Raw genomic sequence first — 18,314 nt, forward strand, 5'->3', positions numbered from 1 at the left:
ACTACAGTTAAATTACATCATAAAGCTACTAACACAACTAGGATGGTTAGTAAACTTACGCAAGTCGGACCTAGTACCATCGCAAGACCTACAGTTCCTAGGTATTCGATTCATCACAAATCGCAACCGTGATCGTTGTACCAGAAGACCGCTTGGCTCAAGATACAACAGACCATTCCACCAGCTCTACTCTCTCCGCTACCACTTCGACAATGGCAGAGCCTACTAGGTCTTCTCACATCAGCCCAAGACATGACTGTCACAGGCAGATTACAGTTACGCCCCCTACAGGTCCTCATCAACGCACATCTCAACGATGTACAACCATTCAGTCTACCCAAACATCTCAGACCTCATCTACTATGGTGGACCAAGAAATCGAATGTCTCAAGCGAAGGGATTTGTTTAGCAGAGCAGGAATTCAAAACCCATCTATATGTAGACGCCACCACCCAAGGTTGGGGAGCTCATCTCGCCAACCACACGATATCAGGATTATGGAATCAGCAAGAAAGCAAACTCCATATAAACATTCTAGAAATGAAAGCTGTAATCAACGCCATCCTACATTGGAGCACATTTCTACAAAATGCGCACCTAATGATCCATACAGACAATTCGACAGTGGCGTTCTACGTAAACAAGCAAGGCTCAACGAGATCGCTGAACCTTTTGAACCTAAGCTTTCAACTGTTCGATCTAATACAAGATCTAAATCTACATGTCAGAGCAGTTCACATTCCCGAGCCAGAAATGTACTAGCAGACGCTCTCTCTCGGCCTCATCTACCATCACCGACAGAGTGGATGATCAACAGGGAAATATTTGCACAGATAATCAAGCAATTAGGAGCGCCGCTAATAGATCTATTCGCCACACGATTCAACAATCAACTACCGACATTCGTGTCACCAGTCCCAGACCCTCAAGCTTGGGCAACGGACGCCTAAGTCTATCATGGAAGGCCTCAATGCGCACGCTGCTTCCGCCAGCAGCAATAATACCTCAAGTATTACAGAAAATCAGACAAACAAAGAGCCTACAACTCACTTTGGTCGCTCCCTACTGGCCGGCCAGAACGTGGTTTCCCATACTAATTCAAGAAGTCGGTCAACCAGCACTGGAGCTACCCAAGCGCGCAAACCTGTTAATTCATCCTCACACCAAACAAGTGCACGGAAACCCAGGAGTGTTCCAACTACACGTATGGACTGTATACAAATGTGTTTAAACAAGAGAGGATATTCTGCCAGGGCGCAAAAGCAGTCACGCTTTGCCTTTACGCTACTCAACTCGTGAACTTGTACGACGACAAGTGGCACAGTTTCGAAAATTATGCAGCAAAGAAAGGTTTTACAGCGAGAGAGGCTTCACAACCTCAAGTGGCAGACTATTTGTGTTACCTTCGCCAAAACAAACATTTAAAAGGTTCAACGATATCAACATATCTTGCCGCGCTTAGTTCTGTAATCACCATGAGAACGGGGGTCAAGTTGACAAGATCTCCAGAGTTACTGGCCTTACTACGGGCTTCCGATTGAGGACCAAAAGCGAAGTTCCACGCCCAGCTTGGGATCTGAATATAGTGTTACAACACCTCACTAGTGAGGTTTATGAACCATTGGAATCGACAACTTTTGAATTTCTCTCACAGAAAACACTATTTCTACTATCTCTAGCCACGGCAGCAAGAATGTCCGAAATTCACGCCTAGATTACGAGAGGATACAGTTTGATGACAATCATAACACAGCACCTCGACTAAGATGGGATTTCATCGCTAAAAATCAACTGCCAGGTCAACCAGACAGATTATTCCACATCCCGGCGCTTATCCTCTATTCTCGATCACAAGATACACAAGACTTATCACTGTGTCCAGTAAGAGCCAAAGTTTATTTACTTAATTTATCCAAAACAAGGAGAAGATTTCTCAAACGCTTATTCATCCCCTTATCGCCTACTTAATCAAACAGAAGTGTCACGGACCACAATATCTATTTGGATAAGGACTGTCATCCTCCGCGCCTACAAGGCAGCAGGTTTGGACCCACCAACAGCATCAAATCCACATGAGATCAGGGCACTGGCCTCCACCCTCGCCTCTGCACGGTAACTGTTCGTTGAACACGATTATGGAAGGATGCTATTGGAAATCTAACATGGTGTTTGCGAATCACTACCTGAGAGACATCACTACAGAAGATGTCTCTGGCATTCACCATTTCGACCACTGGTCCTCGCCAGCAACTGACAGTCCCTCGTAGGGCTGCTAACTATTACCCTCACAAGATTAATATGTATTATATACATACTTATCTAGCTTATAACTCTACGGAGTATTAGGGCTATGTATATATATTCAGCTTAAGTTATTCAGCCTTAAGCTTATACTATGATATGTTCAGTTTCAGTGCCTCTATTAGAGTCACTTATATATATATATATATTATATGTATTGTTCAATATATTAATAATGTAATTCCCCTTTTAATGGCATTATCAAACCTATGGTTTTTAATACAGGAAATATCCTAAGTCTATGCCTTCATGAAGTTCCCCGTGAGGGGATATTACAGTTACATCTATACAAAATCACTAATTATAAATCCAAAGTATTCTGTTACTCCCACCTCCGCTTCCGTGAGGGATTCTACAAGCAAAAGAGCATGAGTCAGGATAAGGAAAAATATGTAATTTTTGGAGTAAAATTGATATTTTATACTTATCCTGACTCATGAGGTTAGCTCCCATCCATCCTCCCCACATAACACTTTGGATTTCCTGTAAGTCCAAGTGTTGGGCTCAAAAATCAGGAGAGAGTGGAGCACATGGCAAGAGGGTGGCTTACACCTTTCCCGCCAGGGGAGCAAAGGGGAGCAACTCGTGGTGAGTACCAATTAGTGATTTTACTTTGAAGGAGCTTCAAATAAGGAGATACAAGTGTTCCACTATGTTCGCAAGAAGAAGAAGACAAGCAAAAGAGCATGAGTCAGGATAAGTATAAAATATCAATTTTACTCCAAAAATTACTATGTTGCAATTCTCATCGTGATTATACAAGGAAAGATGAATAACAAATTGCTCATATTGAATGAAACTATTAGAATAGAGCTGTATGGTTTGATCAAAGGAGGACATGGCATGGTTTATATTTTGGGGTAAAATTCTTGTAGAAATATAATTAGCAGTTGAATATTCTGTCACCACAATGTAACATTTTTGTAGATATATTTTGATTTTATAAATAAAACACAACACAGGTATATTATTAAATGTTTGTTACAAACATGCATCTGTCAAATCATCATTTATCTTTCCATAAAACAATATAAAATAATTCATATTTATAAATGTGTGTGTGTGCAGTTGTGTCTACATTTCATCGTCAAACACCTGTGCTATGTTCATTTCTTATGTACTTTTTGTTCAAACAAACAATAACTTTCAAAGGATAAAATAACTTGAACAAGGCAACATGTAGATGATGAAATTAGTTTCATGAAAAAATATCTAAAATATGCATTATGATATTGAAATATTGCTGTTGAATTTTGCATCAGTCATGGACTCACAGCACAGAAACATGGACAATTTTGTTTTAATTTACTAAATTATTGTATTTTATAATGCTCTTTCTATGCATATTCTGAAAGTATTTATCCAAGTTATGCAACTAATGGATCCTTCATTATGAGAAAATGTATAATGTGTAAATTCTCCAAATGTTTTGGTTTTTTTGCTTACATTTCAAACAAGCTTAGATTTCCGAGCACAAGGCTCATTTTCACACCTTAATTACTTCACTCTATTTCTTCCTGACACTTGGTATTTGTGACAAGGACCGTTTGTTATTTGATTCTCAAATGTATGAGGAATTTATTGATGTAAGTGATCTGGCTGACATTTAAAACTAATTCATCAGTGACGATTCAGAATCGTCATTGGTGACATGATGACAAACAGATGTCCGTGATCTCAAGAAATGCTATTGTTGAATTTCAATTGTGGAAGTGAAAATCAGGTATTTACATTTCAAAACATATGCCAAATATAGCTGAAAGTGACAATTTCGTAATGTGTCCAATGTGGTGAGGTTTGATGTATCTAGTTTTCAGAGATAACTATTAGCAGTTTTGTTTGGCCTAAAATGGAAGTGATATCAAGATACAGGAAATTTCCCTCAGAATTAAGAACTGCAAAGTGTATATTTGTACCTGGTGTATGTTGAATTTTTTCGACTTAAAAGTGAAGGTGGAAGGGAGGGACATACCTGTCTGCACCCAAGGGGGTATTATTTCCAGGAATGCCCACTATCCGACAACTTTCTCCTGATTGGCTGAAAATGGAATGGGCAGGCTTTTGTTGCTTTATTGCACTGTTCAATTTTACTGGTTTTGTAATGTTGCACAGATTATCAGATGCTGCGAGAATGTTTTATGTATTTCATCATTTTACAGTGTTGTGAGAAATGTGAGATATTCATATTGTATAACTTACTGTCTCCCTCTGCTTTAGGTGTGGGACACGGAGGATACTTTTGAAAGCGTCAATGTGATAAAGGCCCATGACAATCCTGTCTGTACACTGGTGGCAGCACGGAACATGCTCTTCAGTGGCTCACTCAAGGTTGTCAGGGTAGGTAACTCCTGGTAAACATGGAAGCACATGAGTGATGCTGCATCGTGAACTCAGCTGAATGGTTCATAATGGTTTCTGCCTCTGACCAAAATTAAGCTTGCCTTATCTTGAGTGAGTGAGTGAGTTAATATTTATCGTCACATCGGCAATATTTCAGCCATATCATGACGAGAACAATTAATAATTATATTATAGATAATAAATTTAGAAAATAAAGCCTGTTGCCGAAGAACAATAAAACCACTAGTGTATCACAGATATCCATTTAAAACTAGTAATGAAATCTAAAACATTTTAACTAGAAATGACAATACAATGTAAAAACAAGCTATAGATTGCCAACAACTGAAGGTAGATCACCATACTGGGGACCATGGGTACTTACAGTACATTTGCTTCCTCCATGGACCCTAGCTGGATTTACACCATTCCTTAAGCCGTTAGCAACTTGACAAATCTAGCCATACATTTTAAAAACACACATATTCTACAATTGAAAATGATGGAGAGTTTCAATTTACTTTGAATGTTTGTGGACTTACTGCCTTATCTTGAAAGAAATGATTATTAATTTGTTTTAATTTGTTCCATTCTTGTTTGGACTTCTATGTGTTTCATGTGGCCCAGGTAGCAGAATGTAATCTTGCTCTGAGGGAATTATGCAATCCCATTAGCTTTTTTTATCATCTGTCTAGTAATGCTTGTTCAATCTCATTAGAACCACATATGTGCCCTCTACCGCTATATGTAGATTTCATGACATCCCATTACAGGTATCAAATTGTTGATATTAGCCATTCAGAAAACAATTTTCTCTAGCTTCAAAGTTTGAAACTGTGCTCAACCATAAAATGAAGACTACACTCTGTAAACTCTGAAAATTTGTAAATAATACCAAAAAATGTGAAGAAGACCAAGATTGCACAGAGCTTCTTTCCACTGGAAGTCGAAAGTCATTTCAAATGTTTACCCCACTAATGCACTGGATAGACTACTACAACTTTCTAACAATAGATTCATGGGCATAACAGGTATGATATTATAGGTAGTCAGGTAACCGCTTCCTGTTAATTGGAGTGGCCTTTGGAAGTGGGGGTTCATTGGCACATGAAATGCTATGGAATCACCTGCAACTTGTTGAATTACTACTGAAGTGTAAATGAGTATCTTGATGACTGATGACTCCAGTAGTAAGTACTGGTGAAATGGTTTTCAGGTTTTTTTTATTAGGGCTGCGGTTTACCGGTATTTACCGGTTCAGACATGAAAACGATACATATTGCGATGCGCGCTGATCGAAAACCGGTATGTTGACTTGCATTTGGAAAACTTCGTAACACTCGGAAATGTTCGGATATGTCCTTGTTTCATTTGTGCCAAATATTATTCACATTTTTATTTTATCATGATTAAAAGTTGTTATTAAAGCTTAATCAAGCCTAGTGATTTTGTTGTGTTTTTGCTCTATAAATCAAGAAGTAACTCGATTATATGTAGTTTTTGTTTAAAAATACTTCATGCAATATATTGCAATACATATCGCAATACATGCTTTCGCATCGCAATATATCGCAATATGAAAATTCTCTGCAATACCCACCCCTATTATTTATAGTCAGTATCGTGATACTTAATTAGAAATATGATACATTGATTCACTTGTTGAAGTAATATTTATTTAGTGGCCTTCAGTAATGGTTACCATGACATTAGATTACTCCAACTTCCAATCATCTACAGGTGTGGGACGCTGGAACATATGAGCTGAAACAGGAGCTTACTGGTCTGAACCACTGGGTGCGAGGCTTTATCCGCCACACAGGATCATCTGTTCAGCGGGTCGTATCAAACAATCAAGGTTAGCACACTCACTATCAAAGTTGCATTGCATGATGTGGAATATATTGAATGCGATAAACCAGTTAAAGTCACTATCACTGTTTAATAAATATGATAATGAAGTCACCAATCCGGAACTACATTTACACTCTGTCAATCGACTCAATTTCTAAACAGTCACAATGACTATAATATTTAGAGTTGACTTTTTCTGATATCTGGTTGATTATCTAGACAAATAGGGCCGCAAATCTTAGCATTCTGTGATAACAGTTCACATGGACTGGATTCATATATACACACAGTTTCTCAAGTGGCTTTAGCTCCACTGGAATGTGTTCATATATTCAGAGTTCAGATCCAATGGTAGTGAGAACTGCCCCACTTAAATTGGCTCACTAGTTTTATCTGGCAAGACATTGGAGAAAATGACTTGTTTTCCATGAATATACACTTGCAGTGTTACTATATGTATGACTAAGTCACTGACTCTGCTGTGTGTGTGTAGATCTGGGACTTGGTTACCCTGGAATGTGTGCGCAACCTCGACACGTCTGGCGGCAGTGTCTACAGCATCACCATCACCAACCACCACATCCTCGCAGGCACATACGAGAACTGTATTCATGTGAGTTTCCCTACATCAACTTACAGTTCTCTGTACACCACAAATAAACAATGTATTATTTATTAATTGTAAAAGATGTGTTAAGCTAGCGGAACATGAGCTAACAAAGTTTCATGTTGTTATACCCTATTAAATGTGTAGAAATATTGTCAGCCTGTAAACAACCAATGGAATCACAGGATCCTGCTTTGTTCATTTATTGGAAGTGTCAGGGATGAAGCAGACAGACGTAGACAGGGATGAGGGAGTTTTCATTGGGGTGTGGAAACTGAATAGAATAGGGTGGATGTTGTGGGAGGGGGAGAGAAAGGGGGCTGCATTTAGGTAGATGAATGTTTGGGTGGAGGGGGGACAAGTAGCTGCACATAGGGGAATCAGTGGCAAAATTTTGCATTTGGGGACAATTTTTCTGTCTGTTTGGCGCAAATTCATCTAGTTTGCTTTTGTAATCATGTATGCTATAAATTCAAACTGAAGATGTAGATTTGGGTTTACTTGCTCTCCAGTGAGCAGAAACAAAGAGAACAAGCCAAATTACTTTTGTAATCATAAAGTAGTTCAGATATGAAAATGATAGCTATGATATTTTCTTATGTCCATTAATTATATACATTCAGTTGTTATGGAACTCTTAACGTGTTCATATGACATGTTTGTGTGTCAGGTATGGGAGCATGGCACTTACAAGCAGGTGACAACGCTGATGGGTCATTCCGGCACGGTATATGCTCTTGCCCCTCTTCACACAGCATCAGGAACAAAAGTCTTTAGTGCTTCCTACGACAGATCTCTCAGGGTAAGTTTCATATATGACAGATGGGTGTCAAAACTAACATATCTCAGTTGTGGTATGATATTGGACAGATCTCTTTGGGTTGTTGTAGCTGACAGATCTCTCTCTCTGGGTATTTGTTGTAGCTGACAGACCTCTCTGGTACTTTGTAGCTGACAGACCTCTGTGGCTACTTGTAGCTGACAGATCTCTCTGGGTACTTGTTGTAGCTGACAGACCTCTGTGGGTCAGATCTCTGGGTACTTGTTGTAGCTGACAGACCTCTCTGGGTACTTGTTGTAGCTGACAGATCTCTCTGGGTACAGACCTGTTGTAGCTGACAGATCTCTGTGGCTACTTGTAGCTGACAGATCTCTGGGTACTTGTAGGTCTCTTGTTGTAGCTGACAGATCCTCTGGGTACTGTGGACAGACTCTGTTGCTGCTGACAGACCTCTCTGGGTACTGTTGTAGCTGACAGATCTCTCTAAACATGTTGCTGACAGACCTCTGTGGCTACTTGTTGTAGCTGACTTGTTGTAGCTGACAGACCTCCTCTGTGGCTATCTCTTGTAGCTGACAGATCTCTGGGTACATGTTGTAGCTGACAGACCTCTCTGGGTACATGTTGTAGCTGACAGATCTCTCTGGCACTTGTTGTACAGATCTGACAGACCTCTCTGGGTACTTGTTGTTGTAGACTGACAGCTCTCTCTGGGTACATGTTGTAGCTGACAGATCTCTGACCTCTCTGGGTACTTGTTGTAGCCTGACAGATCTCTCTGGGTACATGGGTAGCTGACAGACCTGGCCCAGCTTGTAGCTGACAGATCTCTCTGGGTACTTGTTGTAGCTGACAGAGCTGACTCTCTGGGTACTTGTTGTAGCTGACAGATCTCTCTGGGTACATGTTGTAGCTGACAGACCTCTCTGGGTACATGTTGTAGCTGACAGATCTCTGGGTACATGTTGTAGCTGACAGATCTCTCTGGGTACTTTGTAGCTGACAGATCTCTCTGGGTACTTGTTGTAGCTGACAGATCTCTCTGGGTACTTGTTGTAGCTGACAGATCTCTCTGGGTACTTGTTGTAGCTGACAGATCTCTCTGGGTACATGTTGTAGCTGACAGATCTCTCTGGGTACATGTTGTAGATCTGACAGATCTGACTCTGGGGTACATGTTGTAGCTGACAGATCTCTGGGTACTTGTTGTAGCTGACAGATCTCTCTGGGTACTTGTTGTAGCTGACTCTGGGCTGTAGCTGACAGATCTCTCTGGGTACTTGTTGTAGCTGACAGATCTCTCTGGGTACTGACAGACATGTAGCTGACAGATCTCTCTGGGTACATGTTGTAGCTGACAGATCTCTCTCTGGGTACTTGTTGTAGCTGACAGACCTCTGTGGGTACATGTACATGTTGTAGCTGACAGACCTCTCTGGGTACTTGTTGTAGCTGACAGATCTCTCTGGGTACTTTGTAGCTGACATGGGTACATGTAGCTGACAGATCTCTCTGGGTACTTGTTGTAGCTGACAGATCTCTCTGGGTACATGTTGTAGCTGACAGACCTCTCTGGGTACATGTTGTAGCTGACAGATCTCTCTGGGTACATGTTGTAGCTGACAGATCTCTCTGGTACATGTTGTAGCTGACAGATCTCTCTGGGTACATGTTGTAGCTGACAGATCTCTCTGGGTACATGTTGTAGCTGACAGATCTCTCTGGGTACTTGTAGCTGACAGACCTCTGGGTACATGTTGTAGCTGACAGACCTCTCTGGGTACATGTTGTAGCTGACAGATCTCTGGGTACATGTTGCTGCACTTGTAGCTGACAGACCTCTCTGGGTACATGTTGTAGCTGACAGATCTCTCTGGGTACATGTTGTAGCTGACAGACCTCTCTGGGTACTTGTTGTAGCTGACAGATCTCTCTGGGTACATGTTGTAGCTGACAGATCTCTCTGGGTACATGTTGTAGCTGACAGATCTCTGGGTACATGTTGTAGCTGACAGATCTCTCTGGGTACATGTTGTAGCTGACAGATCTCTCTGGGTACATGTTGTAGCTGACAGATCTCTCTGGGTACTTGTTGTAGCTGACAGACCTCTCTGGGTACTGACAGATCTCTGGGTACTTGTTGTAGCTGACAGACTCTTGCTGACAGATCTCTCTGTACTGACAGATCTCTCTGGGTACTTGTTGTAGCTGACAGATCTCTCTGGGTACATGTTGTAGCTGACAGATCTCTCTGGGTACATGTTGTAGCTGACAGATCTCTCTGGGTACATGTTGTAGCTGACAGATCTCTCTGGGTACATGTTGTAGCTGACAGATCTCTCTGGGTACTTGTTGTAGCTGACAGATCTCTGGAAGTGGGTAGCTGACAGATCTCTTACTTGTTGTAGCTGACAGATCCCTCTGGGTACTTGTTGTAGCTGACAGATCTCTCTGGGTACTTGTAGCTGACAGACCTCTGGGTACTTGTTGTAGCTGACAGACCTGGGTACTTTGTGTCATGGTTGAATGATCTCCCTGGGTAGGTGTACAGATACTCAGACCATCATAGCTCTGCGATTTTGGCCTCTTGAGGGTACAAACCAAAATACCACTTAGCTGGGGTATGGGGCAATGGAGCTCACCAACACACATTTTCATTCTATTTTCCTGAAACCTTTTGAAATTAATATTCCATAATTTTCCATGTCTTCATCCCTGTTCATGAACATGTGTTGTTATTATTATTATGTTTATAACATCGCTTCTGAAATCAAGGTCAAGGACATGATGTACCAAATGTTACATCAGTGTTTTGTTCCATTGTTGCGACCAGTTGTTTCCTGCTCTTTTAATAATGAAGAATAATGAAATAATATTCAAGACTAGACTCAAATAAATTTCATTTGTTTCTAGGGATCCAGATCTTCTTTCAACTGTACATAATCAACTCTTTTCCAGTTTTTCAGAATCTGAAGATCCATTTGTGTAAAAGAATGAGCATTTGTCCGATTCTAATATATTGTAGGAAAGCACAGTGATTGGAATGCTGAAATAATGAATAAATCAATGTGCATGGAGATTTGATACAATTGTTTTATTACATCTGTGTATCATTGATATATCTGGAGTTCTTTTTCAGCTGTCTGTGTATTGTATTGCAGATGCATATATTTATTTTGTGGACCACTAAAAACATTTAGGGTTTATAACAGTGTCATATCAAAAGTAATTGCAAAAATTACACGTCATGAAAATTCTTCATGTGCGGGTCATTTACCAATTCGTGGAAACCTTTGAGATGACCCCTGATGATGAGCCATGAACCTTTCTGTTTTGAAGATTTCTAGCATGACTCGTTTTGAAACTTGGTACAAGCAGATAGAAACTTGAAAATAAAATCAGAAGGTCATGAAGCACTGGAAATTGTTTCTTTGTTAAAAGATAATCTGTTAGTGTGAATATGGAAACATTTCCAAAACACATTCTCCTCGAAAGATCACTCAACATGGGAAAGTATGATTGTTGCATCATTAAGAAAAAGTGGCAGACAAGTTCAGAGGGACACTACCGCCAACTCTAACGAGGTAGTGGATGTGAAGCCTCACACTGTGACAGTTCAGTCAGTCACATAAAGATTATTCTGGCGGTAATTGGAAAGGAAATTATTGCGAAACAGGTCATTAAGGCAAAGGGGCTCTTTCACATCCAGACGGTGGACTGTTGAAGATCCTGTCAAATGATTAGAAGTAAAATCTGTGCAAATCACTTCCCTGGAATCATTTCATCAACTCATGTCCTTCACAATGCGTGGAACAAATGTCTAGAAAAATACATATGAAACCTCATACAACGTAATTCTTTAACAGATAAAGACATGTTAGTTATTAATTAACCGTGGAAGATATGTTTCTATGGAAAAAACCCAAAGATTATGTCCATTCTGTTTTATTATTGAAGACGAATTCCATTTTATGTTTATTTGTCCTGTATATGAAAATCTAAGAAATAAGTATCTACCTCAACTGTCTTTATCTCAAATCAACGTTAATCTATTGTCTTCCTTACTTTCCAGCAAAGAACCTCCAAAACAACACAAAGTTGCTCTATTTATCTACAATGCATTTTTGTTAAGAAAAGAATTGATAAGTTAGAAAATTGATTATATATGCCATTGTTAAGATGTATCTCTTTTGTATATGGGCCTATGGCCTTTAATACAATAAAATATTGAATTGAATTGAATTGACATTTCAATATGTTTTTATTTTTAGGTGTCCCTTGTTCTATATTATCAACCTGGATTGTTGTCAGTTCATTCGATACTGTTGAAAGTTGCAGATTTATGGGGTCCCTAGATTCTAACATCTTTTGTGAAAGCCTAAAGGACCAAAGATAAAGAAGTAGCTGGAGGGATCACTGTAATTCACATAGCAGTACCCATCTTATTTCAAACATTGTATTCACAGTCCTTTTTTTTCTGTACACAAAGACATGTACAAGTTTATATTTTTATGAATTAATACATTGTACCCTGATTAGATTCTTTTAACTGCATTAGTTTGAAGATTTTTACTTGTTTCTAATATCATGTAGCAGGTTAGCTTCAGAACCTAGCACAACTTGGCAAGGGACTTATCTTGAGAACTCATGAGAACTTTTTAATAATAATCATAAAAAGGGCATTTGTAATGCACTGAATTCCGCACCACGGAGCGGCATGCTCAAAAGCACTAACATACAATCTGATTATTATTACCCCAGATAACCCAAGCTGCCTGTGAGGCGCTAGAAGGTTAATAGTTACTTATTCTAATAGGACTTATTCCTACCTGATTATTATTATTATCACCTATTTTCTGCTGGGTGAACAGAGGCAAGTTTGAACAAACGCACTTGCCTAAAGTGAGACCACATGTATCACATGTGCTTTGTTGTGGGGCAGGACTGAACTCTCAGGAGTCAAGCTGCCAAACATGCTCACCCATCAAAGAACTCTCTGCGTCCAACGTTGCTTAACTACAACTGATTTGTTACCTGCGCTCTACGGACAGGACCACACACCATCATATCATATCATGTAACAATGTGAGCTTCAGAAATTAGCACCTCTTTGCAAGGAATTATCTTTTTTATATCATGTAACAAGGTGAGCTTCAGAACCTAGCACCTCTTGACAAGGGACTCATCTTTTTGATATCATGTAACAAGATGAGCTTCGGTACCAAGCACGTCTTGACAAGGGACTCATCTTTTTTATATCATGTAACAAGGTGAGCTTCGGTACCAAGCACCTCTTGACAAGGGACTCATCTTTTTTATATCATGTAACAAGGTGAGCTTCAGAACCTAGCACCTCTTGACAAGGGACTCATCTTTTTTATATCATGTAACAAGGTGAGCTTCAGAACCAAGCACCTCTTGACAAGGGACTCATCTATTTTTATATCATGTAACAAGGTGAGCTTCAGAACCAAGCACCTCTTGACAAGGGACTCATCTTTTTTATATCATGTAACAAGGTGAGCTTCAGAACCAAGCACCTCTTGACAAGGGACTCATTTTTTTTATATCATGTAACAAGGTGAGCTTCAGAACCTAGCACCTCTTGGCAAGGGACTCATGTTTGCTTCATCATGATTGATGACAGTGCTGTCTCCAGGATGCAATTCAGGCCTGAGTGGCTCCCCCGTACCCTGTACTTCTATTGTCATTAGAGGGGGGTCGTTGATGATCATGTGCTGATGGTGTCAACATCACCCTTCAGCTTCAAGTTGTCAGAAACTAACAGAGTCCTAAATCCTTGAAGTTTGCTGCTTTGCAATTTGCCGTTGTTCGCATTGAATGAATGTTTAACTTTGGCATTATGACAGGGACCTCTAGACTGGCATGCATAATTTCCAGCACTGGCTTTGGCCATCTCCTGTTCTGTCACTGACTGCTTAGATGGCCATGCAGCTATGATTTTGTTCTGTACTCACTGCCAACTTTGTAAACTTACCTGAAGTGCATGATTGGTACACAATGTCCATCATGGCAAGGTCGCACTACTTGAAGGACAACTAACTACTTGTTTGTCAATGATTTAGTTGGCTTTAAGTGTTTGAAAGCCAGTCATCAGTAATCCATTACCTCAAACTTTCAACCCACTGAAAATTAGGCTCAACCAATATCAGACCACCAGCCACTTCCAATGCTGCAAACAAATTACATTTATTCGGTCGTGGTAAGGTTGAAATGGGCCGTCCTGATTGGCACAGGAAACTGCAGAAGAAGGTTTTTGATGTGGGATTTACACAAGATACTTAGAAATGTCACCAACATTTTTGGATGTAGGAAACTTGGTGTAATGGCAGATGTCCCATGGATGAGAACAGCCACACATGCAACAGACTCATTAGGCTTGATTCACTTGATCTACTGTAAATCACGATATTTAGTGGCGACCAGCAGATGTTTTTGCGTCATGATATTTTTGCGACTTGCCTAATTCTGAAAAATAAAGTGCAACTGAAAGTTCTACCTAAAGTAAATCCAATCACATATTAAAGGTTGCCGCTAATCTTGAACTGAACTCAAGAGTAGAGTACTTGTGTGTGTGTGTGCAATCAGTCATGTTTTCCTAAAAACAACACACACTGCATAGGCCAGATAAGCTTAAAACAGTTCAAAGGCATTATATTAATTGGAATGACTCAATTAAATTGGTGGACATTATTTGTTGATTGTTTTATTGCAGTTGAACAGCAAATTGCGTCCTAATATTTTTGCAAGCTCAAGTCATTTACAATTTTCGCAAAAATTTCATGCTTGCAAAAATTTTGTGATTTACAGTATTTGTTTGAAACGTATTTGTGTTCATGACGTTCAAAATATCTCACCGCAACTGGACTCTCTAATGATACACTATATCTGTGCTTGTTGATTTCACTGTAGTGGTAAATGTCTGAGACCAGCATCACTTTGGGGTCTCCTCCCACACATGGTCTCCATACCTGATATAACAGGAATACTGATCCAAGTGGGATTGAAACTCGCTAACTCACTCCCGTGATATGCAGAGATAATGAGCCTTGCACTTACATTGATTTTTCTTATCTATTTAAAACTACTCAGCTGTCGAAAGAAATTTCCTCTCATTCTGTGATACAGCAACAGCTTTCTTGAAGTGTGTAGTTCTGAGGCCCTGCATGGGTCAGCAGTTTTAAACCCACATGCATTTTATCTGACACCTTCAGCCATTTTTCTGAGGGATATGTGTGATCTCCTTCCTTAGTAACGTCGGGGCAGTGGGGTAGCCTAGTGGTCAGAGTGTTCGCTTGTCATGCTTAAAGCCCAGGTTTGATTCCCCACATAGGTACAATGTGTGAAGCCTGTTTCTGGTGTCCCCCCTGCCTTGATATTGCTGGAATGTTGCCAAAGTGGCATAAAACCTCACTCACTCACTCCCCTTTGTAAGATTCTAAGTTGTCCAGATGATACTTGTAGCTATCTTGGTAAGTGAACTTGCCCCTACCCTACCTTTTAAAGCAAACAAGTATATGCCACTTTTGTTTGTTCAAGATCAATATTCAGTTTTGTGGTTTGATCGCTTAAAACATAAGGCAACTCACTTTTTTGTGCATATTTTGAGCTTTATCCCACTGTTGTTTAAACATCTTTGCTGTCATGTACCACTTTTAATCATCAAACAAATATGGCCCACATGTGTCTGGTATATTGCATATGTAAGGACTAACACAAGCACCAAACACACTCATGCATGTCACTGTACCAGTGTATAAGATTGTTAGCCCTTCTACAAAGTCAGATGCTGCTGAAAGTTTGGTTGGGTACCCACTGGAACATGACACTTTACATCAAGAGTATGGTCTTAACAGAGAGAAGAACACGTGTTCAAGATTGCTGAAAGTATTTATTTAGCTCTAAACCGGTCCTCCCTAGATGTCATCCTTATGCAAGCCATTGAAACACTTTAGAGGTCACATGAAATCCTGTCCAGGTCACAGCAAATCATTGAGAAGACATTTCAGGCGAAAGAAGCATGGTGACCATAGCAACTGGATAGTAGTTGCTATGGCAACATGTCACCGAGGTCATGATCACTTGCGGCCCACCAAATTCAAATAGCGTACCAACTTCTCCAAATATTCTTCGTCCTGGCCACGCCTAGGCTGTACAGCTTCCATCGGGCCAAACTGACCTGTGATAAAAATAAAAAATATATGATCAAAAACATTTAAATTGTGTTTAGTTGCATCAGAAATTCATATGATATTCAAGTTGTCTGTTTTGAATAAGTTTCATGCTGACAGTATTTGGAAGCAGTAAGTTATTCAGTTCCTGTCAGTACGGCAATCTAGTGCTTCTTAACCATGTATGCTTTTGACCAAAAATCTGTGTTCAATCTCTTAATGCTCATGTGTCATATGGCTGGTACCTTGCAAAATATCTGGTAAAAACCTTGTGCCATGTGATGAACACTCTTAAGTCAGGGGTGGACACCATTGGTCATGTCCAGCACATTCAGGGCATTTGGATAGCCTAGTCGTTTGAAGTATTTGCTCATCACACCGAAGACCCAGGTTCGATTCCCAACACGAGTACAATTTCTGAAGCCCATATCTGGTGTCCCTCGCCATGATATTGCTGGACTATTGCTAAAAGTGGCGTAAACCATTCTCACTCGTCACACTCCACCACATTCACAGCTTACGTCTTAGTCTAGTGAGGTGTGTAAAGTATGTAGATTTTAGGTTACAGGAAGTAACCCCTTCAGGTTTCCATGTCTCTAACTAATGGACTAATCCTGTAAGGTGGATTTAAGCATCACTTTGAAAGAATTTCGGTATCAGTTACATGTGGGACAAAGACATTTTCATTTACTGTGGTAGGCTTAGCATTATTTTGAATAATGAAGAATAGCATTATATGATTTGGCTCATAATATTCTCAGGCCTATGACTAGTGGCTTAAGCTACAGACAGGGCACCTACATATGAGATAGTCAGTCATGTGTGATCCATCTAAAAAATTGGAAAGTCATATATGTGTATCCGCTGCATCTACAAAATAGGAAAGCATTTATGTTTCAAATGGACATCACTGCTGCACTATATATGTGCGTGAATTAGTGATATAACCTCCTGTCCATTTAGTACCTGTCATCTTAATTAACAGAATACTCTCAGTATACTCATATGAAGATTGTTGAGCTGATTATATATGTGGCAACTGAGATTTGTGTTTACCTTCAATGGATTGATGAACCCTTGCAAAGATATCAAGGACCTGTGGACTCACTCACTCACTCCACTCTCGTCAAGCCAAAGACCCAGGTTCGATTCCCCACATGGGTACAATGTGTGAGGCCCATGTCTGGTGTCTCCGCCGTGATATTGCTGGAATACTGCTAAAAACAGCGTAAAACCATACTCACTCACTCACTAAGTTAACCTTCCAAACTCACTCAGTCATTCACTGACTGACTGACTCATTCATGGACTCATTTATTCGCCTACTCAGCCACTCAGCCACCCACTCATTCACTGACTTGCTGTAGTTGATCTGTTTTTGATCAACAACCTGTTCATCCATTACTATTATTTGTGAAATGAATCCTGTTTTGTCTCTCAGTCCCATGCTAACCTTTCTTCAGTGCAAGTCTGAAGATGAGCAAGTTTAATGAACAAGTCAGAAGAAAACATGTTTTGGAAAGACTGAGATTAGGTTGTTATTGTTTCTACCAGCAGGATGGGAGGTCACTGATTATGGAAACCGATATGATCAGGGTTAATGACAAATACCAGTATTTATGGATCGCTTCGCCAGAGATAACTTTTATTACGTTCTAATTCTGTGCTCATCTGAAATTTAATGGATCATCATCTAATCTGGATGGTCATCTGAGCCAGCCAGGAATCAATGATGGGAGCTTGGCTCCATTGTTGGTGTGTAATGGCTGACCAGACCATACCAGATAATGGAAGGCTATATAACAGTAGATAGGGTGTCAATCCAAGGTGGTATATTAGGGCCTATTAGGTAGTGGTCACCATTATTAGAGTGTGATGTAAGTCTACTCAGTGTTCCTGAAAAACGATAATCACCAGATGTTCAAAGAAGTTTCCATATTTTTGGCTCACCATGATATCTTTTCTTTCTTTTTTTTTGAGATTATGTTTTTCATCTCCAGCAGTCCATTAACCTTGATGCCCTTCTCAAAATATACTGAACATTTCAGTATCGACCTTTCTACCTAACAGGTCCCACAATGTAGCAACTCAGTATGATGCCAGATACAGCATCCAGGACATGCACTTCCAAGAAACCATCGGACATAGCTTTAAATATGTCAGATTCTTTTTTTAAATTGAAAAAGGTTTTATTTTAAAAATTTAAGAATGTCAAGGCCTCTGTTTGACATTGGGTTGT

General features: G+C 39.9%; 1 protein-coding gene across 1 annotated transcript in view; it reads left to right on the forward strand.

Annotated features, from left to right (window-relative positions):
- LOC124288118 (E3 ubiquitin-protein ligase TRAF7-like) overlaps positions 1-18,314 on the forward strand; it is a 154,621-nt gene that overhangs the window by 108,944 nt on the left and 27,363 nt on the right. Inside the window, 5 exon segments of the mRNA XM_046724682.1 lie at positions 4,519-4,638; positions 6,382-6,444; positions 6,446-6,499; positions 6,989-7,108; positions 7,773-7,904. Of these exon segments, the coding sequence (XP_046580638.1) occupies positions 4,519-4,638; positions 6,382-6,444; positions 6,446-6,499; positions 6,989-7,108; positions 7,773-7,904 (489 nt within the window).

This window comes from Haliotis rubra, unplaced genomic scaffold (assembly GCF_003918875.1).
Source record: "Haliotis rubra isolate DU_JTF1 unplaced genomic scaffold, ASM391887v1 Scf412, whole genome shotgun sequence".
Lineage (NCBI taxonomy): Eukaryota > Metazoa > Mollusca > Gastropoda > Lepetellida > Haliotidae > Haliotis > Haliotis rubra.